Source organism: Electrona antarctica, assembly GCF_951216825.1.
Source record: "Electrona antarctica genome assembly, chromosome: 17".
NCBI classification, from domain to species: domain Eukaryota; kingdom Metazoa; phylum Chordata; class Actinopteri; order Myctophiformes; family Myctophidae; genus Electrona; species Electrona antarctica.
Genome location: NC_136798.1, coordinates 33,937,875 through 33,961,197, shown reverse-complemented (window position 1 = coordinate 33,961,197; position 23,323 = coordinate 33,937,875). Strand labels below are relative to the sequence as shown.

At 43.6% G+C, this 23,323-nt stretch overlaps 3 protein-coding genes across 7 annotated transcripts in view; 2 read left to right on the top strand and 1 right to left on the bottom strand.

Moving 5' to 3' along the window:
• Positions 1-235: 235 nt before the first annotated feature.
• rhov (ras homolog family member V) lies at positions 236-6,413 on the bottom strand. 2 transcript variants are annotated; one of them, XR_013792015.1, is made up of 4 exons: positions 6,003-6,413; positions 4,700-4,758; positions 1,580-3,546; positions 236-1,430 (listed from the first exon to the last, which is right to left on the bottom strand). XR_013792015.1 is itself a non-coding variant. In XM_079525488.1 (3 exons), exons 1-3 carry the CDS (start codon positions 6,205-6,207, stop codon positions 3,094-3,096), a joined length of 717 nt encoding a protein of 238 aa, XP_079381614.1. In that variant the 5' UTR covers positions 6,208-6,413; the 3' UTR covers positions 236-3,093. The 2 variants fall into 2 exon arrangements, 1 of the variants encoding a protein (XP_079381614.1); XM_079525488.1 differs by having other exon boundaries at positions 236-3,546.
• A 759-nt stretch (positions 6,414-7,172) lies between these two features.
• vps18 (VPS18 core subunit of CORVET and HOPS complexes) lies at positions 7,173-19,735 on the top strand. The gene is made up of 12 exons (XM_079527081.1): positions 7,173-7,515; positions 8,156-8,297; positions 8,901-8,992; positions 10,354-10,604; positions 11,213-11,566; positions 11,755-11,937; positions 12,329-12,763; positions 13,310-13,585; positions 14,844-15,212; positions 16,309-16,518; positions 16,893-17,129; positions 18,016-19,735. Exons 1-12 carry the CDS (start codon positions 7,413-7,415, stop codon positions 18,337-18,339), a joined length of 2,976 nt encoding a protein of 991 aa, XP_079383207.1. The 5' UTR covers positions 7,173-7,412; the 3' UTR covers positions 18,340-19,735.
• A 2,842-nt stretch (positions 19,736-22,577) lies between these two features.
• ino80 (INO80 complex ATPase subunit) overlaps positions 22,578-23,323 on the top strand; it is an 85,817-nt gene continuing 85,071 nt past the window's right edge. For 3 of the 4 annotated variants that reach the window (XM_079527078.1, XM_079527077.1, XM_079527075.1), the window contains exon 1: positions 22,578-22,840. The gene's annotated coding sequence lies outside the window, so the exon portion shown is untranslated. Of the gene's footprint in view, positions 22,841-22,890; positions 22,990-23,323 lie in introns of those variants that run through there. The other variant, XM_079527076.1, reaches the window with a different exon arrangement.

The window sequence follows — 23,323 nt, the reverse complement described above, 5'->3', positions numbered from 1 at the left end:
AATCTAACTTTTTATGTTATTTCACCCCATAAATTGATACTACATTGTCACGCAAAAGCATCAAAAGTTGCAGATCCACAAGCTCGAAACTTTGCGACACATTTTGAGCTTGTAGATCTGCTAATTTTGCCGTTTTTGAATCCTGAAAAGTAACAGTTTTGGATATGAGGTTTCCAGAGACGATATACAGCATATAGGCCTCCCATAGATAGATAGACAATACAAATAGCACAGATCATTTCATACTTAATTTATTGATATTCCATCACTCCCAGCATGTATAAATGTATCGCCACAGAAGTCACAGCACAAGCCGATGTCAACCGTGAGACTTCGCCTCACATACACAAATGCATCGAATATCTTTTCTCGCATAGATATTTACAATTTTACAAGACATTTACAAAAAAGAAAGTACAGACTGTTTTAACAAACAGAATAGCTTTAGTATACATAAAACACTTCCACAAGAAGCATTGAGCAATAGAGCTGTCTCACAACCAACCGGCTGTCGGTGACGCATGTGTGTGTGTGTAATGGGACTGACACCGAGGTTAGTACAAGTGTGTTTAGATCCAAGCAGAGGCTGTTGTTTTGGGCCATGTATGTTTGTGCACAGAGCAGCAGTCAACTCTAAACACACGGAGAGGACTTTACTGAGCACACTATGAGCCAAGGAGGGAGAGCATTACAACCACAATTTAATTCGCTGGGAGGGTAAATCCATGATTATACCCCTGCTTTTTGATATCCCTTCCCTGGCCCTCTCTGATCAGTTCTCTAGCTGGCCCTCTCTGGTCAGTCAATTTGTGTTTTCTGTATTTTCTGTCTCAAGTGGCTAAGAAAATGTCCCCCCCTCTGTTCTTTGTTACAAATGGACCCCTGCCGCTAACATCCAGGTTCTTGCCAGTTGGAGGGGGTAGGTGGGAGGGGGTTTGTCGGCAGGGGTGGAACCCAGAGCCTCCAGCGGTGTCTCGTCTTTGCAGATGCAGATTTGTCAGGCCTGCCTGAAAGGGGCCAGCTAGGGATTAACCCCTGACCACTCACACACGTCATCCACCCTTCACCAAACCTCCAGGCAGGCCGGACACGGGAACGCAACGGACAGGGGAGAAGTCAACAACAACAAACCGTCTCTCTCTCTCTCTGATCTATCAGCTCATTAATCAGAAGCAGGGACTATATTTGTATCTGATCCGTGGCACACAAAGTCCCGCCCCCTGCGGTGACCCAGCTCGTTGCTAGAAATGACCGCCGGGTGCCAAGTGTCGGCGGGTGTTAGAGCTGACTGTTGCGTGTTAAATGCAAGTGTTGGGCAGTGACCATTTAAGTAATATATTACTGTAATATTTACTTTCTCCCGTAACTAGTAACGTAACCTATTTCCATTTACTGAAACAGTAGCTATTACTCCGAGTAACTTTGAGTTACTAATTGAGTACCACAGACGAAAAACAGTCTAAGTCCAAATTTCAGACTGACCCCTCCACGAAAAGGCCTCGTTGTCCTGAACCCTTATCTATCATTTATATATTATGGATCAATAGTGTGGACTTAGACTGTTATTCGTCTGTGGTACTCAATTTATAATGAACACAATGTGCTTTTAGACTATATTATTGGGGTTGTCACATGTGGGGGGAAAAGAACAGATCTACATTGATAGCTTGTAGCACATTGGCACATTGTTAGCTTGTAGATTTGTTCTTTTCACGCGTTCTCTCTCTCTCTCTCTCTCTTACTCTTCATATCAAGTCATAAGTAATTTAATGTGATGTTATTCTAAGGAGAAACTAACTAGGCTACTCCTCATGAGTAACTGTCCCATGTTATTTAAATAAATGTCAACTCCCAGTGTGGATTGAGCCAGAGGCCAGGTGATAATTGGCCCTCCATGCTGACCAGGAAGGCTTTCACATGCAGGTAATAACTGAGTACATTTACAATGGAGACTCCAGACTCCTACTGCATGTGAATGGAGCATAGACAGGCCAGCCCTGAGTGATGAACAATGAAGACACCACGATTGCCTTCGATCTGATCTTATCACTCACACACACACACACACACACACACACACACACACACACACACACACACACACACACACACACACACACACACACACACACACACACACACACACACACACACAGCAGAACAGACAGTCGACCAGACCTGCCAATCCGCAACATATTATTTCCATGACTGTTTGTTTCCCCGTTCCGACAGAAAGACAGAGCGTTCGTTCAGTTGACTCTCATCAGTCCGGACGACTCACTGTCTCTCTCGGTTGATTCATAACAGAAGACGTGTTGCTCTTTGATTGCTTCATATAACGCCAAGACGTTGCGTTCTTTTTTTCTCTTTGGTCTGTTTACACAAAGCAGCCGAGCGTGTGAAACACGTAGTTGACACTGCAGGGCTGAAAGATGACACCCTTGACCGGGTGCCAACAGGAGACGACTCAGCTGAGAGAGGGAGAGGGAGAGAAAAAAATCCCCAGAATCCCAACTGTTGCCTCCTGTAGAGTTCCCCGATGGAAGTACCCAAATCCCCCCCCACCCCTAGGGCTCACTCCCGTTTGTGTCACTTTTGAAGTGGAGTGAGCCGAGAGGAAAGGGAACTGTTGGCTGGCTCCAATAAATCAGTGTTTCCCAACCTGGGGTCTGGACTGGGCCCTCCTTGGGGGGGAGGGGGGTTGCCAAAGATCACAGGGACCTTGTGACAAGGCCGTGTCTGTTTTTGGAGGTAGTCCATATGTTAAAACACGTTGCACAAAATCATGACTTGCTTTCATCCACTCCGTTTGCCCGTAATGTTCTCAATGTGATAGCAGTCCAGCTTGTCGTCATATTTGACCAAAATAAGCGATCTACAACCTCATCTCCCAAGTGAGCTTGTGGATAGGCCATTTCGGAAACTGTTACTGTTAACATAGAAAAACACAAGTGCATGTTTGGTGGGGTGAGGGGGTCTCAGCTTTTGTCACATGTACTGAGGACTCCTCCAAGGAAAATAGATTGGGGTCCAACTGCAATAAATAACACTCAAGTTCTGTCCCCCCTCCCCAACGAGAGGTTGTCCCAAAGTTCATACAAAACAGAAGAACTTCTTCCAGCTACACCTGGAGAAGGCCTTGGCCTTCCTCTCCGACGAGCGCCTCTTTTTCACCATGCGCGTCTTGTGCTTGATGGCGGCGAAGATGCCGGCGTCGAACGCCTCCTTCAGGTTCTTCTGCGTCAGCGACGAGCACTCCACGTAGTCCGACGCGCGGATCTTCTCCGCCAGGCTCCGGGCCCGCGAGCCGGACACGGGCTTCACGCCGGCGCCGGAGCGGTCCAGCTCGATGAGCACGTTGACGTCGGAGAGCAGGTCCGACTGCGTGCCCACGAGCACGATGGGCGCCGTGGGGTTGCGGGCGCGAATCTCGGTCACCCACTTGTCGGTGACGTTGTGGAACGAGGCGGGGTTTACCACGCTGAAGCACAGCAGGAAGACGTCGGCGTGCGCGTAGGAGAGCGAGCGGAAGTCGTCAAATTCGTCCTGGAGAGGGACGGGGGTAGAAACAAAGGGTTAGTTCATTGTGCTGTGATCTAACGCAATCGGGAATCGGGACCCATTTGTGGGTCACGGGCACATTTTTATGGGTAACAAGTAAATAAATATCCCTTTATTTTATCCATTGTTTTTTTTTTTCATACATTAAAAGCAAATTATTATATATTTTTTTAAGAATTCCATGAAAAAAGAAAATCTGATAATTAAAGGGGGAAAAGTATTAGTTTGGTATGCCAGGGAGACATTTCTCTTTTGGGTCTGGAGCTAAACCGTTTGGAAACCAGTGATCTAACGTCTCAGTGAAATGAACCGGAGATGATTCAGTCTGAGTCAGAGTTTCATTGGGTTTCTGTGTCACAAGTGACATGATGCCTGTTGCATAAAGTGTGTGGTTGTCCTCGACTAATAGTCATGGGAATTGGTTGAATCTACGTGTAAAATAGTGTTTGCTCTTTGCTGCTTAATATAATCATACAGGGAGCAGCCTATATAGGCCTACGCTCAAGTTGGAAAGGCTGAGAACTGACCATTCTTGATGTTGATTTCAGAATGGATACAACTGGAATGATTAAATGGTTCTCTACGGTTTACAAGGGATGCACATGGGTGGGACTAATCAATTAACAGAGGCTAAGTCCAAATTGACTGATTAATCAATTCATCGACAATGAGGGAACGCGTACTACAGTTGAAGCCATACAATGTCGCAATGCGACACGATGTGAGCTTGCAGATCTGCACATTGTTTTTGGCTCTTTTTAACAAAATTACTAAAATTATAATAACAGAAAATGTTCACCTGTATACATGTGAACATGTGTAACATGCCAAAAATAGAGACGCCAGGTGAAAGTGGTTAAAAAAAATCAAAATAACTATAATATCGTTTATGTCGGGGGGAATGTCCAAAACTATGTCCAAAACTGTTACTTTTCAGGATTGAAATGCAAAAAAGTAGCAGATCCACAAGCTCGAATCTTCTACTTTTGCGACGCTGTAGTATGATAAAGAAGGGCGTCCGTTTAATTTAACATATGGGAGATGAGGTTTCTGTCCCAGCAGCAACGTCAACGACATCCTTGTTATCGTGGCTACCAGGTGACGTCTTGAGATAAATGTGTGTCAATAATATTCGTACCTGTCCAGCAGTGTCCAGCAGCTGGACTCTGACGGGGGTGCCTTCCACTTGAACCTGTCCTGTAGGCAGAGAGACACAATGACATGAGTCAGAGACGAGTAGACTTCCACTCAAACAACGGTCACACAGCAGCTGTCAGACAGTGGTGTAAAGTAACAAAGTACGTTTAATTACTCGACTACTGTACTTAAGTATTTTTCAGTACTTATATTACTTCTACTCCACTACATCTCATATAGGCTAATATGGTGCTTTTACTCCACTACAATTATATGAACACTTTAGGTACTAGTTGTAGATTTGGATTGTTATTACAACACCTAAGACGCATTGTGAGCTTGTAGATCGGCTATTTTCGAAACATTGTATACATTTGAAAACTTGTGAAATGGGATGTTCTACATAATGAGTACTTTCTACTTTAAGTACTTAATGTACATTTTGATACCAATACTTTTGTACTTTTGTATTTATTTTATTCTGGACTTTTACTTGTAACGTAGACAGTATTTCTACATTGCAGTATTAATACTTTTATTTAAGTGAGTAGGCCTATTCTTTCCACCACTGACTGAACACACTGATGTGGAATCTCCTTATTAAGTTATAACGCAGTTGCTAGAAGTTGCCAGTGCATGCCACTGACTCCCCCCCCCCCCCCCCCCCCCCCCCACATTATTGTTTATTACTTGTTATTAGTCATGCAAATGCAAACAGAAGAGGCTACAGTCAGACATTAAAGCTAAAAGGATGTAGTCACTGGGACTTGTTTACACTGTGGCCCGCTGTATTCAATTAATCAACATAGCATACACCATTAATGATAGGCTATAAAAACACTAAAATAACAGTTTTAATGAGTCATGATTTTTTCCTTTTTAAACATGCACATGTTTTCATTACAATACAGTCATAGTTAACGAATCAAAGAATAATTTATGGCGCTATCTAGATTGGTGGTTTTCATGTCAAGGACCCCCACATTGATGTGTATTTGGCCGCTGAACCCTATTTTAAACCGTTTTGTGCCAAAGAGCCGCAACAAGATTTGGGTTGTTAAAATAAGATTATTCGAATAATAACTAAATAATAGCATAATAATGCGTTGTGAACTTGTATATTAGATTGGCTGGAATATCCGAAGTAATACAACTGGTTTAAAGTGGTTGAATTTATGATAGATTGTCATTTTTCTGGTGACCCCCTGGAACACTCTCAAGGACCCCACTTTGAGACCCGTGTTCATTTTCATTTTTAGTTGTGGTTTATCGACAATTTCCATACTCTGATTCTGATAACTCACCGGAGAAGACGTCGAATCCCGTCTGCTTGTATTCAACGGGATATCCATTGGAGGTGTAGCTGACTATCATGCTGGTCTTGCCCACGGCTCCGTCACCGACCAGCATGCAGTTGATCGCGCCGGTCTGCAGCTCGTCCTCCTGGCTGAAGCCGCAGGCAGACGGCACTCTGGACTCATGGTGGAAGTAATCCATGTGGGGTGGCATGTCGAGAACAACATTAACGTCCTAAAAAACCTACTGAGACGAGGTGGTCGCTGCTGTGTGTGGACTGTGGAGTGTGGACAACAGAAAACACTGCAGCTGTGTCTGTGTATTAGGATATGTCAGTGTCCCCAAGTATGGTCTGTCCTCTCCTATAGTTCCAGTGTGAATGCTGAGTGACGAAATGCGGGTGTCGGATTTTAACTCTCCGCCCCAGTCAGACAGGTTGGTTGTGATTTGCATATGGATAAGCCAAGCCCCTCTCATGCGTCATTCTCCCCATTGACAGCCTCCTTTTATATACTCTATGATTGACAGCCCTGCTGGGTCGGAACTTCGGAAGTTAGATTTACTCAAGTATTGAATTGAAAAGAAAGAAAAACATGATTTAATTGATTTACTCAAGTAGGCTACTGTGTACTGTAGTCTGTAGCGATGTAGCCTACTTTACTTGAGTAGCCTATTTCCCATTTATTTTGTACAACTGCAATGTATTTGACAGCATTATAAATCAACGGTTCTCAGACTAACCTTTTCACGTCAAGGACCCCCACGATTGTTATGTATTTGACCGTGGACCCCCCATCTGAAAAAGCGTTTTTTCATACATTTTATACTATTATTATATTATTATAATGCCATACTTATAATTTTATTTTAGACTAATTTCAACCATCTTTCCAACTAAAATTCAGCTTTTGTAAAATGATCATGATGTCACAGTTCAATAATAATAAAGCCTTTATGATTATAAAGTTACTCCACCATGGCACTTGGAAATACTCTTTTATTATTATTATTATTATTATTATTATTATTATTATTATTATTATTATTATTATTATTATTTTGTATCATTATCATTGATTTTCCACACAAAAATCAGCACAATAAGTTAGCATAAGGGACACTAAAATGTGAGAGAACTGCGACCCCTGCTGCCAAAAGAACAGCACTACATCGACTGTGGTCACATGACACAACACACAACACAGCCGTCACCTGACTGGGCGCACACGGAAACTATGCTACTGTATCATGTAGCTGTGTGTTTGCATATTTCATAATTTAGTACTCTAATAATCCTAAATTGATCCTGCACCTCCTTTCAACAGACGCATGAAGAAGGCAACGCCAGCTTCTGTATCAGCAGCAGGGACGTTTATTTTCTAAGCGTTTTCTGTTGTTGTTAAATGTAAGCAGCAATAATGGCTTCCATTCTGGATGAATACGAGGACTCGCAGAACACCAGGCAGTCCCTCCAGCAGCACAGCCGCCTGTCGGCCACTAACATCGGGATAACACACTCAGGTACACCGGGGAGCCCACTTGGTGCTCTGTGCGCCCTGAAGAGATGTTCAATGTGTTTGATTATCATTACCTGGCTGTCAATAAACAAACAAGCCACTCTCAACCTGGGCCTGGGGTCCCACATTTTGGACAGTGGTTCTACAATTTACCAATTCAAATTTAGGCATTTAGCAGACGCTCTTAATCCGGAGAGATTTACAGTAAGCAAGGTAAACACAAGGCAACACACCAAATGCATATAAATGGTAATCTAGGACTAGGATCATAGGTAAACCGAGAATAACCTATCATCAGACTAAACACTATAGAGAGCCTAATATCAAAACAATAAATAATCTGTACATTGAAACTATACAAACTAAAGGATGCCAACAAATGAAATGAAATCTGTTCTCAAACGTTTTCATGTAGAGGATCCACAAATCCTATCAATTTCACACCCCATGAAGCCTTGAATTCATGGAGATTTGTTTTTGTCGCTTTCCTAAGCCAATAATTTGATGACCGGCAGAGGGTTATTATTGGCTCAGGATCAGGAATACAACAAAGAAAAACATCTTGCTTCATGGGGTGTGTAATTGATAGAAACGTTTATCGATTCATAAATGTTTAGGTCGACTTTCGTTTGTCCTCCCAACAGGTTTTGTGAACGTGAGACTGGAAGAGGAGAAGCCCATATTCAACAAGCAGAGGATCGATTTTTCCCCGCCGGAGAAGATCAATCACTTTGCGGTGTGCAACAATCAGCTGTGCATGAGCCTGGGAAAAGACACACTGCTGAGGTGAAGACATCCCGTTATCACAGCTAATTACACAATATTAAAGGCCCATCTGAGACTGTATGGGTGACCTGATTGGATTAGCTGTGATCATCGTTCCTATATGTGTTGATTAGGGTTAGAACACACATTGTCTTGACATTGAATGCAGAGCTATCTTAACACCTGGTTATGTTTGACTTGTTAGTTGTTACTGATTGCATTCAGATTCAGATTCTATTCTATCTATGCGATTCAATGTTGAGTTGCAGTAGTTGCAAAACGAATGACATTTCCTGATTTACGTTGTCATTGGGTTCCCACGGTCATGAAAATCCTTGAAATAGTTTACTTTGACATAACTTATATTGTCTGTCAGGTGGAACCCTCATATGTCTAAAACTGTAACTTTTCAGGATTAAAATGCGAAAGTAGCAAGCTCCAAATGCGTTGCTTTGCGGATCTGCTACTTTTGTTGCGTTTGCGTGACGCTGTAGTGTGATCAAGTAGGGCGTTGATTTACGAAAAAACACAAAAAGTTAGAATAGAGAGATGAGAGGTTTCTGCCCGACGGCAACAATATCCACTGTCATTGTTTGTTTTGTAATGAGAGGATGTCTTGTTCAGGATCGACCTGGCCAAGCCGGATCAGCCCAACCACATCGAGCTGGGGAGGAAAGATGACACTAAAGTACACAAGCTGTTCCTGGACCCCACAGGTAACACAGAAAAAACAAACGCCTACGATTTAATGTCAAATCACGAGCATTAAATGGCAACCGTCTCTGTGAGCCAGTCTGATGATCTGTGTTATCATGCGATGCCAGGCTTTCTAAAGAGCAAATGATTCGTCATGTGGTCTGATCATTTATCTTTTGATTCATTTTAATTAACCAGGAGGTCACCTTGCGATTAAATGATGTGCTGGTGGTGTGGAAATGATGGTGTCATTAACAAACTAGCTCAGTGTTTCACAGCCACAGATTTAACGTGGTCACATTAATATCTAACACTATAAATGTGTTAGATATTATATTTGAGCCTGGGTCTGTATTTTGATACTCTACACTCCAGAAGAATATGTTCCATTCTGTTGCTCAATTATTATCAGTGAAAATGTACTACTCACTTACACTTACTCATATGATGTTGTCTTACGAAATTAGAGAAAATATAACCGACCTATAATGGATCGAAAATTTTAGTTAGTTCAGTAAAATCTGTGAACATTTTTGCCAGAATTCGGACAAAAACAGAATAGGGAAATAACTTTCCTTATTGATTTTTGTTTTTACTGTGCACATTCTGTACATGAAATATGCTCTATAATAAAGATTGATTGGAATAGGTGAAACTAGCCGCAAAATAGCCTCTTCTATAGAAGTCTCGGATATTTCAGAAAAGCAAAGATTAAACATTAAAGCCTCAATCTGCGATGTCTTCAACTAGCTGACTGTATGTAGAACAGCAAGAACAATACAATTACAATACCTAGAAACATCATACATATTGTTTTAGTCCCTATTGATTGATTGATGGATAGATAGATCACTGTGACATGATGTAACCCTAGTGTTGATTTTGACAGCAAATTTTGATGTCTTTTGAATAAAAATCCATTTAGTTTTAGTCATATTTATGTCTGAAATGTTTTTGTCTAGTTTTAGTCGACTAAATATCATAAGATTTATTTGACTAGTAAATCTACAGTTAATTTAAAACGTATTCTGGCCGGCCTTGATGGTGTCGTAATGGCTGATTTTAGCCGATCTACAAGCCCCCCAACACGTTGTGCTGCAACACGTTGTTTGTGAGCTTCATCTGCTGTTTTCAGCATGCAACCAAGCAGAAAATGATCTCTTCTCCACTAGTCCCTCCACTTTAGTCTAGTTTTTATTTGTTGACGAAATTGTCAATATATTTAGTCTTAGGTTTAGTCGTCATAGCTTAGTTTTTATTTAATTTTCCTCAGTGGAAAGAAAAGGTAGTCGACGAACATTTTCCGTCATAGTTTTAGTCTGCGAAATCAACACTGATGTAACTGTCCTGGCCTGTCCTTTGTGTCTCCGTCACGCCATAGGTTCCCACCTGGTGATCAGCCTGAGCACCAGCGAGTGCCTCTACCTGAACAGGAACACACAGAGGGTGCGCAGCCTGTCCCGCTGGCGAGGTCACCTCATCGAGAGCGTGGGCTGGAACAAGCTGCTGGGCACCGAGGCCAACACGGGCCCCATCCTGGTGGGCACCGGCCAGGGCATCATCTTCGAGGCCGAGATCTCGGCGACGGAGGGCAGCCTGTTCAACACCAACCCGGACCAGTACTTCAAACAGGTCGGTGGAGCGTGGAGAGAGTGGATCATGTTGCATCTTCTGATGGGAGATCTTGAGGAATAATATCTGGGGGCTCTGTGCATAACTGTAGTCCCAGGTTTGCAGAAGGTTGCATACCCATTTCCTGTTCCGGTTTTGATTGGCTGCAGATTTGCACAGGAAACGCATATTTCTAAACAAACGTTAAGTCCATAGACTTGGCTGGCAAACAATTTACATCATAAGTGCTCTAAACGCATATGGAAAAACTCCATAGACTTGGCTGCCATGCATTGGAGTGGCCCTTTGAGCGCCCCTCAAAACAATCAACTGTAATGACATGCCGAAATAGGGAGGCCAGGTTGAAATAAATAAATATCCGGGCATGTTTGCTGTATCATTGCCTGGAAAAAACATAGGAAAGGTTTAATAACGGCCAAAATATTGAATGAACCATGCAGTACATACCAGTGTTAGTGATTCAATAGCCAGAATCTTTAAAATGTCTACACAATGTGCACATAAAGCTTCAATAGATCTTCTGAATTTATATAAATACAGGTTACACACATTCCACTTTAGTCTACACTACACACTGTATGAAATTGTGTCCGTATTCCCTGTGTCAGGTCCATTCTTTGGAGGAGGACGGCAAGCCGGCGCCGGTGTGCTGCCTGGAGGTGGAGCGCGGCCTGGAGAACAAGTACTTCATCATCGCCACCACCCGGAAGCGCCTCTTCCAGTTCGTGGGGAAGGTGCCGGAGGGCTCGGAGCAGCAGGGCTTCAGCTCCATCTTCTCCCAGAACCAGGACCTGCTGCCCAGCTTCCAGGAGTTCCCCGTCAACATGGGCTACAGCGAGATCACCTTCTACACCTCCAAGCTGCGCTCCTGTCCCAAGGCCTTCGCCTGGATGATGGGGAACGGAGTCCTGTACGGTCAGCTGGACTACGTCAGGCCTGATTCCCTGCTCAGTGACGTACAGGTATTTTGGATTCATTTCACCGGAGTAGGTGTGCAACAGAACAATCAAAGTTGTTATACTTTACGACAAAGTATACAGATAGGACTTAAGAGCTTAATACGGCTGATTCCATTATTAAAAAAATGTCCCACCCTGCCCCCTCCCCCCTTATCTCTCTCTCTCTCTCTCTCTCTCTGTCCATGTCTCAGGTGTGGGAGTACACGGACGACATTGACTTTGGCTTCAACAAGCCCATCTCCATCGTGCTGACGCAGTTCCACTTCTTGCTGCTGCTGCCCGACCGCGTCAAGGCCATCTGCACGCTCAACGGACAGGTGGTCTACGAGGACGTCTTCCCCGACAAGTTCGGCGAGCTGAAGAAGATGATCAAGGTAAGGTTGTAATAGTTTTGGGATGTTTCATTTCAGTTCAGTTTTAGATCGTTTTGAATATTAGTTTCTTTTCGAATTCAGTTGGTTTTAATTAGTTTTTTAGAGCGGATTTGCTAGTTTTTATTAGTTTTTAATTTATGAAAATGTGAATAGTTTTAGTTAGTTTTTAATAGTTTTGGTGTTAGTTTTTCTTTTAATAAAGTTATTTCTCACTGGTGCAGGATATTGAAAAGATATCATTTAAAAATGTTTTCAGTTACAGATGAACCACCGACCCCATCCACAAACATTTTTCCACAAATATCTTTTATTTGATATTTTATTTAGTTCAGTTAACGGAAAGGTTTTTAAAATTTTAGTTTTCGCTATTTCGTAACAATAACCTTCTCAGGACCCGGCGGGCGGCCTGGTGTGGATCTACACGGAGCGCGCCGTCTTCCGCTACCACATCCAGCGCGAGGCGCGCGACGTCTGGCGCATGTACATGGACATGAGCAAGTTCGACCTGGCCAAGGAGTACTGCCGCGAGCGGCCCGAGTGCATGGACACGGTGCTGGCACGCGAGGCCGACCACTGCTTCGCCAACAAGCGCTACTTGGAGAGCGCCAAGTGCTACGCGCTGACGCAGAACTACTTCGAGGAGATCGCGCTCAAGTTCATCGAGGCGGAGCAGGAGGACGCGCTCAAGGAGTTCCTGCTGAAGAAGCTTAGCAACCTGAAGGCGAGCGAGCGGACCCAGATCACGCTGCTGGTCACCTGGCTGTCCGAGCTCTACCTCAACCGCCTAGGCCGGCTGGAGAGCGACGGGAACACACTCGTCTTCCAGGTCGGTCGGCGCTCCTCCAACCTTTTTTAATTCCGGACCTTCAGTTTGTTATGCATTATGCCACATACCCCCATAACTCAGAGTGTAGAAATGGAAACAAAAAGATCTCTAAAGTGTCCATTTGGTTCCATTTGTACAGAGTTATAGACCTGTAAGGTTACTTTTGGTTCATAACTATCAATCATTTTGGATTATGCTAACCCGGATTCCACTTTGATAACCACTGTTTTAGTTCATGGTTAATTATCAGACAAATCATTGCGATTATTGCAAAAGCCAAAAACAAATCTTTAAAAAAAAGCTTCTAGATGTGCTATTTTCAAAAGTTTTTATACATTTGTAAACTTGAAATGGGACATCTCTGCATTACTTTTGGTAAGTACATTTTGATGCCAATACTTTGGTACTTTTTACTCAAGTATGTACATTGTGACTTTAACTTAACGGTAACGGAGTGGTTCTACATTGCAGTATTGTTACTTTTACTTAAGTAAAACAATTGAGTTCTTTTCCCACCACTGCCCTACTGACTGTGTGCTTCATTAGGAGACCCGCGAGGAGTTCCGCCGCTTCCTGGGCGGGGCCAAGCACAAGGAGTGCCTGTTCAACAACCGCTCCACCATCTACGACCTGCTGGCCAGCCACGGCAACGTGGACGACATGGTCTACTTCTCCGTCATCATGCAGGACTACGAGAGGGTCATCTCCCACCACTGCCAGCACGACGACTATGGCGCCGCCCTGGAGGTGCTCTCCAAGCACTGCGACGCGAAGCTCTTCTACAAGTTCTCCCCCGTGCTCATGCAGCACATCCCCAAGAAGGTGCGGGCGGGCACGCACGCACGCACGCACGCACGCACGCACGCACGCACGCACGCACGCACGCACGCACGCACGCACGCACGCACGCACGCACGCACGCACGCACGCACGCACGCACGCACGCACGCACGCACGCACGCACGCACGCACGCACGCACGCACGCACGCACGCACGCACGCACGCACGCACGCACGCACGCACGCACGCACGCACGCACGCACGCACGCACGCACACACACACACACACACACACACTTTTTGCCGTGAGTTCTTGTTGTGTTTTATTTTAACTGTTATAACTACTATAATCATCAATTTCGGGAGGAAACCACCATTTTCAAGAAATTGAAAACAGAACCGGTGATCCAAATGGGTCCACTGTAGTTATTATATAGTCACAATTTCTTTTTTATAATACTTTTCATTGGTTCAATAATTATCAAGCCCACAGACACACTTTAACCAATTTCACTTACTTAAATGTTTTCTAAAAAAAAGCGCATTCATTCACAGAAAAACGTAAATAATGGGTATGAGCATGCATAAAGTGAGTGGAAATCGTCGTTTAATGCAATCAGATAGGACTTTTCTGTTTGGAAGTATGGGCTGTCAAGGCCAGAAAGCAGTTTTTTGACACTCAATAGGCGTTCCCGCATATCTCCCATGTATGATGATGATCATGTCACGCTCATACCCTCTATTGAAATATGGAGGTATAATGTTTCTGCCCCTTACGAGTCGACCCTGTATTTCTCGCCTGCATCTTTATTTCATGCTTATTGTGCTGGTGCTGCTATGACTACTGAATATCCCTGGGTAGGGGTGGACGATATGGGCAAATATAATATCACAATATTTTTTTCAAGCAGTATCACGATTCACTATTATCACAAGAATATTTCATGCGATTTTTATGGTTATTTCTCAAGTTACTTAAAAGTACAACCACCTACAAGGTAACAAAAACTAAAAGAAAAAGGAGTAACAGCCCATTTAGACCAAAAGACCATCATTCTACAGAAGTATAAATTATGACATAGAACTGCAAATCATAGAATGTGCATTCACTGTATCACAATATATACGTCTTATACGATCTCTAAAGCAAAAAAATAAAAACAATATCTCTGAAAAGGCATACCGTGGAGACATTGTATCGTCTCAACGATATTTATCGCCATATCGCCCACCATTCCTTGTCCACCATGCCTATCATTGGGGGATTCATAAAGGTCTGTGTGTCTGTTCTGTTTCAAGGTGGTGGACGCCTGGATCCAGATGGGCAAGCGTCTGGACCCCAAGAAGCTGATCCCGGCGCTGATGAACTACAGCCAGATGGGCAGCACGCAGCAGATCAACGAGACGGTCCGCTACATGGAGTTCTGCGTCTACCAGCTGGCCGTCACCGAGGAGGCCATCCACAACTACCTGCTGTCCCTCTACGCCAAGTACAAGCCCGACTCGCTGCTCGTCTACCTGGAGCAGGCGGGGACGCACGCCTCTGACATCCACTACGACCTCAAGTACGCCCTGAGGCTGTGCGCCGAGCACGGCTTCCTGCAGGCCTGCGTCCTGGTCTACAGGATCATGGAGCTCTACGAGGAGGCCGTGGATCTCGCCTTGAACGTACGTGTGTGTGTGTCAGCGTGGCGTGTTCAAGATGGTGTGTGAGTGAGTTGCAATGTGTGAACTGTCGGAGGGTAGACGTGTTTTTTTTTTTTGCCAGCTACTTGAAAAGCGCCTGGACAACATTTACACGTACCTCTAGTAGCGACCGTAGTGGACACTTTTTCATGGTTGGCTCCCTCTAGGCTGCCTCTAAGCCAATGGGAGACTTACCCATAAAACCCATAGTCTGAACGAACGGCATAAAATCCATACTCTGAACGCCATAACGTGAAGCTGTGATGTTCATAAACGAGAGCTTGCTGCAGCTGGCAATTATGACTGAGTCATTCTTGTTTTATGTAGGCCGGAGACATTTCTCTAGACTAGAGTCTAGAGCCTTTGAAAGAGTCTCCAGACACAGAACGCAGTGGAAAGTATGATTCTAAACAATCTGTAGGGATTCTTTCATTCAGGTGACAATCACATCATTTAAGTACTTTAACACTTTACTTATATTATACCTCAACTCCTACAATTCCAAGCGCTTGTCAGGATGGGGGGTCCCCAGTTAAAATGTGATAATTTTTGGGAGGGTCACGGCCTGAAAAGGTTGAGAATGAGAACCACCGATTTACCATGTTTGTATTTGACGAATGGCGTGAACTTGGTGTTGACTGTTGACCTGCGGCTGTGGTCCTTGAGGTGGTTCCAGGTGGTCCCCACTGCTTCCCAGCTAAATGATGATGTAGAGTTGGTAACCAAATGTACCCTTATATAGATCTTTCACTCTTGAGAGCATACAATGTTTAATTTTACTCATTTTGGTTTGATTTGACTAATTTTACAAATTTTACTCAAGAGTTTAATTATTGTTAAACATCAAGAAGTCTATAGAATGTAGAAGATTGTTGTTATTTTGATTGCCGTGTTCCACAACAGCATGGAATTGTGGACACAATCTTATCCAACGACAACAAATATATTCTTTCGTTTTGGGTCTGAGGCTAAATGTCATCAAGAGGTGGCCCGTGGCCCCCCCAAAAAAATAATAAATAATGGACCTTGATGTGAAAAAGGGTTGAAAACCACTGACCTTGCGGCATGGCGTTCTCAGGTGGACGTGGACCTGGCCAAGTCGTGCGCCGACCTGCCCGAGGACGACGAGGAGCTGAGGAAGAAGCTGTGGCTGAAGATCGCCCGCCACGTGGTCCAGGAGGAGAAGGACGTGAAGAAGGCCATGAACTGTCTGTCCAGCTGCAACCTGCTCAAGATAGAGGACATCCTGCCCTTCTTCCCCGACTTCGTCACCATCGACCACTTCAAGGTTGTTTGTTTTTTGATTGATTTTAATACTTTATTACATTGGTTCTCAAAGTGGGTCCCCAACAAAATTAAATTAGTTAATATAGCGTCACAATCATTTTCATATTTTATACTTTATATATTCAAAAAGTAGCGCACTACTTCGCGCAAATGCATAATTTATGTCCGTTACTTTTCAGGATTCAAATTCAAAAATAGCAAAACTAGCATATCTACAAGCTTGCAGATCTGCTACTTTTGAGTGACGCTGTAGTATGATCAAGTAGGACGTTAATGAGAATTAGTTAGTGAGAATATGGAGATGAAGAGGTTTTTGCCCAATGGCAACATTATCCTGTGTTAATGTGTGTGTGTGTGTGTGCGTGCGTGTGTCAGGAGGCCATCTGCAGCTCCCTGGCGGAGTACAACCAGCACATCGAGGAACTGAAGCAGGAGATGGAGGAGGCCACGGAGAGCGCCAAGCGCATCCGCGAGGACATCCAGGAGATGAGGAACAAGTACGGCATGGTGGAGTCCCAGGAGAAGTGTGCCGCCTGCGACTTCCCCCTGCTCAACAGGCCCTTCTACCTGTTCCTGTGTGGACACATGTTCCACACAGACTGCCTCATCCAGGTACCCAATTCAATTCAAAGGAGCTTTATTGGCATGTGAAAACATATGTTTACATTGCCAAACAAAGTGTCAAAAATATAATAAAGACTGGTGAAAATGGGGAAAGTATTTACAGTTGGAGGGAGTACAGCTTTGTGTAAACTGAGCTATGTCACATTGCGTCGTTATATAGATGTTATACGGGTATAACGCTTTTTTGAAACAAAAAAACACAATCTTTTGCAGTCACTTTGGGACAAATATCAGCATTTTTTTCTCAAGACTATTTAAATGTATAAAAAGACTTAAAGTTAAAGATGTAACCGTATTTTAACCTAGTCAACCCACGTTTTGTAACCACTTGAACTCACAATACACCGCAACGCAGTGATCTGCATCAGTGGTGGATACGATACGGTGTAATCAATTAACAACATAAGAGTTACTACTTTGTCCCACAGTGGTTTTGTGGAAAGAATTATCAAAATAGCCGATCTACGCGTTGAGCATATTGATCAGCTAATTGCACAATTTCCTTTTGAATTTCTTTTGAAAATGTTCACCTTTAACCCATTTTGACCTGAGATCAGATTCTAAAAATGTCTTCTACATCCTGACAGTTTTCTGAAAAAGCTATGTTTCTATGTCAGTGGTTCTTCGATTTTTCAAAAATAGCGGACCTACAAGCTCGTAGCGCGCCACTCGGTGGCGCGCTATGAACTTGTAGATCTGCTATTTTTCAATAGCTAAAGCATAACATAATGCTAACACCAAAAGGGGTTCCCGCCCAAAATGGGTTAATGACATAATAGGGATAGATTACTAATCGATTATTTAGTTGTATAAACGTATTCTTTCTTTTTTTAATGGATTTGTTTGATTAAGTGTAATAATTGTGATATTTCAGGAGGTGACCCCTCACCTGACCGCCTACAAGCAGAGTCGTCTGGACGACCTGCAGAAGAAGCTGGCCGCCGCCGCGCAGTCGTCCCGATCCCGCCATCGCCCGTCGGCGCCCAAGGAGGGCGAGGGCGACACCGCTAGCCTGGGCAAGGGCAGCGCTGCCGCCGGCGCCGGTGCCAGCGGCACTAGCCGCGAACAGATCAAGTCGGACATCGACGACATTGTGGCGTCCGAGTGCGTGTACTGTGGCGAGCTGATGATCAAGTCCATCGACAAGCCGTTCATCGATCCGCTCAAGTTCGAGGAGGAGAGGGACAGCTGGTTATGAACCAGAACAGTCGCGTGTGTCTCGATCGTTTGATCGATCGGTCGACGTGGGAGCGATCCGCTCAGCGATGACGGGGATTCTTCTTGCCTGCTGAGAATGCCCACTGCCTAACAACAACAACCCGCAACCGGCTTCATTTGGTTCCAACGTGTTTGTGTTGTTGACAGTGTTTGAGGCTGATCTGGAGAACTTTGCACCCTACGCGGGGGAACGCATATATAGGCTGTGTTCAGACCGATGGCTCAAATCAGATTTGTGCGCCTATCCTCCAAATTGGATTCGGATTGGTTTTTTATCAAGTCCGTTCAAAGAGGACATTGTGTGCACATCTTGTACCTGTATTTAGGCCAGGTGCTGGACATCAAGGCAAGAATCAAAGAGAGGGCAAAACATCCACACACTGATTTTAAATATAATAATAAAATAACTAACAATAATAACAATGAAGTCGATTGTGAGCGTCAAAACCAGTGTGCGGATGTTCTACCTTCTCTTTTATCAAGTCTTAACACCACAAATATCCACATGGAAACAGATTTTTGCTAATCAGATTCGAGCCACATTCCTTAGGTGGTTTGACATGTGATTCAAATCTGATTCCTACAGATGTGTCTCAATTTGCAGTCTGCACTCTCTGACACTGAAGCCTGATTTTATACACCATCGGGTTTAAGTTATAAGCATTACGCACACACATGTCATGTTATAGCACCGCAACCAAAACCAATGCAGATCGCTCTACGGTGTCTACACAAGTAACTGTTTGGACAGTCAAACGGGATTTGCTTGCGTTCTGAGCCTCAGCGATAGAGGTTGTTATTTGACCGTACTGTTGTAGACACATCGAAGATGGGATGAATACACCCACCCACACATGATGAGCGGATGTATGTGGCTTTAATATAACAATGCCTGAGCTGTACGTATGTGGATGTATGTGCCTGAACTACCCTGCTGATATATGTAGACTAGAGCACTGGTTCTCAAAGTGAAGTCGGGACCCCCCCAGGGGTCCTTTTGGGTGATCCTAACAGCTCTAATTTGAGCGTACAAATGGACCCTTACGGGTGCATTTGGTTCCATGCGTACCCTCTCAGAGGTAAATTAACGCTGAGTGTTTTGCCGTGTACATTGGGGTCCCAGTGATAAACATTGTGTGTAATATGTATCAAAACTGGGGGTCCTTGAAAGCTGAACAGTTTGAGAATCACTGGCGTAGAGAAAGAGACACTGCACACAGGCTCAGATCAGATTGCTCGTAGAGATGTATTTAAATGATGCACTTGTTCGTGTGTAACGGCTACAACAGCTTGCGTTGTCTGTCCTGTCTGTTTTTGCCCTCTCTAAAGCTTAAATCTGCAACTTTATTCAATAAAACATCATTTTTTTTAACCAATCTGTATGGTAGAATACGTTAATACAATATTAATATAACATTTAGACCCTGCGTCTCGCGAGCCAGACTGTTGCCTCCTGCAATTTTCAAATGTGGCGCCTCCTCCCCGCTTCCATTTTGTCTTTAAAGTCGCGCAATTGTGTCCTAATGTCAAAATAATCAAAGCATATATAGCTTGCTGCTTATCAGAAATGAAAATCAAAAATAAAATTTAAAGAATAAATGGCAAACGGATGATGGCTTCCTAACTCTAGACTGTACAGTATGGAACTGGGAGATTGTGGAATGGTTGTCTGGCTACGCGAGACTACTGGTGTCTATTAGGAGGACATCTACTGGTTGACAAGAAGTAGTACTGCCCCTAGCTCATAAGCGGTAAGCAGTGTATCTCCCCTGGCCAAGCAGCTCAGGCTAAGCGGTACGTGTGTGGGAGCGCCTGGTTCATGATTTGCAGAGCTACTGATTACACAACTTTCATTATACCCAATCGCACAATAATATCCATTGCCTAAAAGAACTGATCTACAAGCTAACAGAGCGCTGCTATGCGTGTACGTGGATTAGTTCAAACTTCATCAGCTTCAATGAAATGAAGCTGATTTATGAGTTCTGTTAGGCAAGACACCGTCCATTTTTCTGAGAGTAGACTTTCAAAGGTAGGGTAAGTGATGTTTTTTTAAAAAAAACATTTAAGCACTATATTCTGAAAGTAATTGCTGTAGAGCAGCTGTGTCCAAAGTGCGGCCCGTGGGCCAAATGCGGCCCTGGGGCGTTTTTATACGGCCCTCGGCTTCATACCTGAATTGAATTTTAACCTGGGCATTTCCCAGAGTATAATTTGTCAATGTTCCTTGTTTCTTGTATTTATTTTTTTATTGCTTTATTACTTGCTTCATGGTTACATTTGGTAATGTGACATAAGGCTGAGATACACTTTTTGTTCACACACACCAGACAAAAGACCATTGATATTAAATATTGATGGATGATAAATAGTTAAATAGAATTGTTTAAATCTGAAGCTAAATTATGTAGTTGGCCTTTGAGTGTTTTAATATTTTCTAATATGGCCCCCTTTGAAAAAAGTTTGGACACCCCTGCTGTAGAGTGTTTGTTCAGTGGCCGAACGGTGGCCGAACGGATAGCGGCGCGGTCTTGATACCGGAAGGTTCCTAGTTCGAATCAGCCGTCCGACACGTTAAAATTACCACCGCTGAAGTGCCCTTGAACAAGGCATTGAACCACTACGATGAAATGTGTTCTATGAGCAGGGCCTGGCTGGAAACAAGTTCTTGAGCTTAGCCCAGATACCCTGGGTAAATATAGTAATCATTTAATTTCATTTAATTTAATTTAATTTCAGTAACAGGGCTCCCTGCATCTCCAGTGCTTTAATAAACACCCCTGCTGTAGAGTGTTTGTTCAGTAACAGGGCTCCCTGCTGTAGAGTGTTTGTTCAGTAACAGGGCTCCCTGCATCTCAAGTGCTTTAATAAACAGAAAATAGAACATTTTCAGGTGGGTGGCCAATCTGTCGAAAGGCCCATTTATCAACTTAAAATATATAGTGTTCCAGTTTAAGTTTTGTCTGCTGATTTCATTGTGTCATGATCATCATCTCCAATTTCACTTGTATGATCTGCATCATGTGTGAGTTCTCTATCCTGATTGGATAAAATTGGTGTCTCGACCTAACAATTCTGCATTTTCTATTTAGCTGGAGGGATGGGGAGACCCCTATTAGTTACTGAACAAATACTATAGCAATGAGTAGCCTACTATCAGAATATATAGCAATTTAACACTTATTTTAACAAAACAAACATTACTTCTTCTTACCCTACCTACCCTACCACAAAGCTCTTGGGTAGAATTAACTACCGTAAAAGGCTTTTCATATACTCTTATTTTGCAATCAAAGTGTTGCATATCTATGATTGTCTAATGGCTGTTATCATGATGGTGTAATACATATTTAATAAAGCATTTTATTGAGTATCACTTGTCCTGAAATGTGTTTGATGCCAACATTGTATTTTTATCTAACTTAAAATAATCAACGCTTTTGCTACCAGAGACAGTAAAAGTAATACACTAATTAAATAGGTTGATTTTTTGAAATAAAGTTTGTTACTACTAAAAAAAAACATGCCCGAGACCTGGAATAGCCTAATAACATGATGATGATGATACTAGAAATAATAATCACATTATAATTAGTAATAATAGTAATAATAATGGCAATACTTAAATGGTGTGGTTTGTACCAGTATTTGTATATAATATAATATATATATTTGTATATAATATAATAAATCAACATCACATGGATTGTGATCAGAGACACAACAATCCCTTAAATGGATTTCCCCTCGGATGACGTAGCACGTCGCCCTTCAGTCATCGCGGCAGGGGCAGACATTACTAATAGAAATCGGAATTATCGGATCGACATCATCACAACAAACAACTCAACCAAAACAGTCGCGCGTGCATACTGGTCACATGGACGAAAACATCAGTCATTTAACAAAAATAAAAAAATAAAAAAACATCGTTTATTCTCTGAAATAGTGGACGGTCACGGTTCACAAAGTGGGGCCCAGGGACCCTCGGGGTCCCTTAAAGGGTAACTGAGAGCATATAAATGGAAAAGGTCCATTTGGTTCCATCTGTACGCTCTCAGACTCAGAGTTAAATGGTTCCTTGAACTTAAAAGAAATAGACCTTTATTGTGGTTGAGAGTTTTATTTCATTGATAATGACAACAACAAAAAATACATTACAAGTCAATCTTATTATGGTCTAGAGGAGCGATCCTTGTCCTCGGCCGTCGACTCGCCTCCCCTGGGCTCCTTCGCTTGTACCCTCGCCATGGCGTCGTGTCGCTGCTCTACCTCTCAGCAACAGAAAGTGGCCGCCTCTCTCTCCTCGCCGCCTGCCTGTCGACCCAAAGCTACACAGCACAAACACGGGCTGACTCTGTGCCTCGTCGCCATTTTGAGAGAACCCGTTGGAGACGGCCGAGACTGGTCGGCGGCGGGGCGCGGGCGACGAGAGGAGACGAGAGGCGAGGAGAGGAGAGGGGTGACACGGGCTGGCCGAGGTGAGAGAGACCCGGGGAAGACGCGCTGGGGATGGGGGGGAAATATGAAGGAAACACGGCCCCGGCCGTGGAGGAGTTTAGATCCACCGAACGGCGGGGCTTTGGGATGCGGTGTGTACGAGAGCAGCCAGGCTAGGACGCGAGGCCTAGTAGGTAGAGCGAAGAAACACCAGCCACTGCTACAATGTATCCAACACGGATCTATATACTGATCTGCAGTCAGTTGTAATATCAGTGGGATGACTGATCTCACTGACTTAAAGCTTTTTTTTTTTCTTTTTTTCAACTGAGCCCATAACTCTGAGAGTGTACACAAATGTATCCAAACGGGTCCATTCGGTTGGTTACATTTGTACACTCTGAGAGTTACAAGACATGCAAAGGGTCCTTTTTGGAACCCCCCTAAAATGGGGTTATTATAGCCTACTGCTTATGGTTGCCACTGCCAGCTACCTGAAATATAATATACAAATGATGCAGGTT

What these genes read in the sequence shown, in the direction of transcription:
- vps18 (XM_079527081.1), top strand. Translation starts at nt 7,413, where the DNA reads ATGGCTTCCATTCTGGATGAATACGAGGACTCGCAGAACACCAGGCAG. An exon ending in CATCGGGATAACACACTCAG is followed by an intron (nt 7,516 to 8,155) that starts GTACACCGGGGA and finishes TCCTCCCAACAG; the next exon opens with GTTTTGTGAACGTGAGACTG. An exon ending in AGCTGAAGAAGATGATCAAG is followed by an intron (nt 11,938 to 12,328) that starts GTAAGGTTGTAA and finishes TAACCTTCTCAG; the next exon opens with GACCCGGCGGGCGGCCTGGT.
- rhov (XM_079525488.1), bottom strand. Translation starts at nt 6,207, where the DNA reads ATGCCACCCCACATGGATTACTTCCACCATGAGTCCAGAGTGCCGTCT. An exon ending in GGGATTCGACGTCTTCTCCG is followed by an intron (nt 4,759 to 6,002) that starts GTGAGTTATCAG and finishes CTCTGCCTACAG; the next exon opens with GACAGGTTCAAGTGGAAGGC. An exon ending in TGCTGGACACTGCTGGACAG is followed by an intron (nt 3,547 to 4,699) that starts GTACGAATATTA and finishes GTCCCTCTCCAG; the next exon opens with GACGAATTTGACGACTTCCG.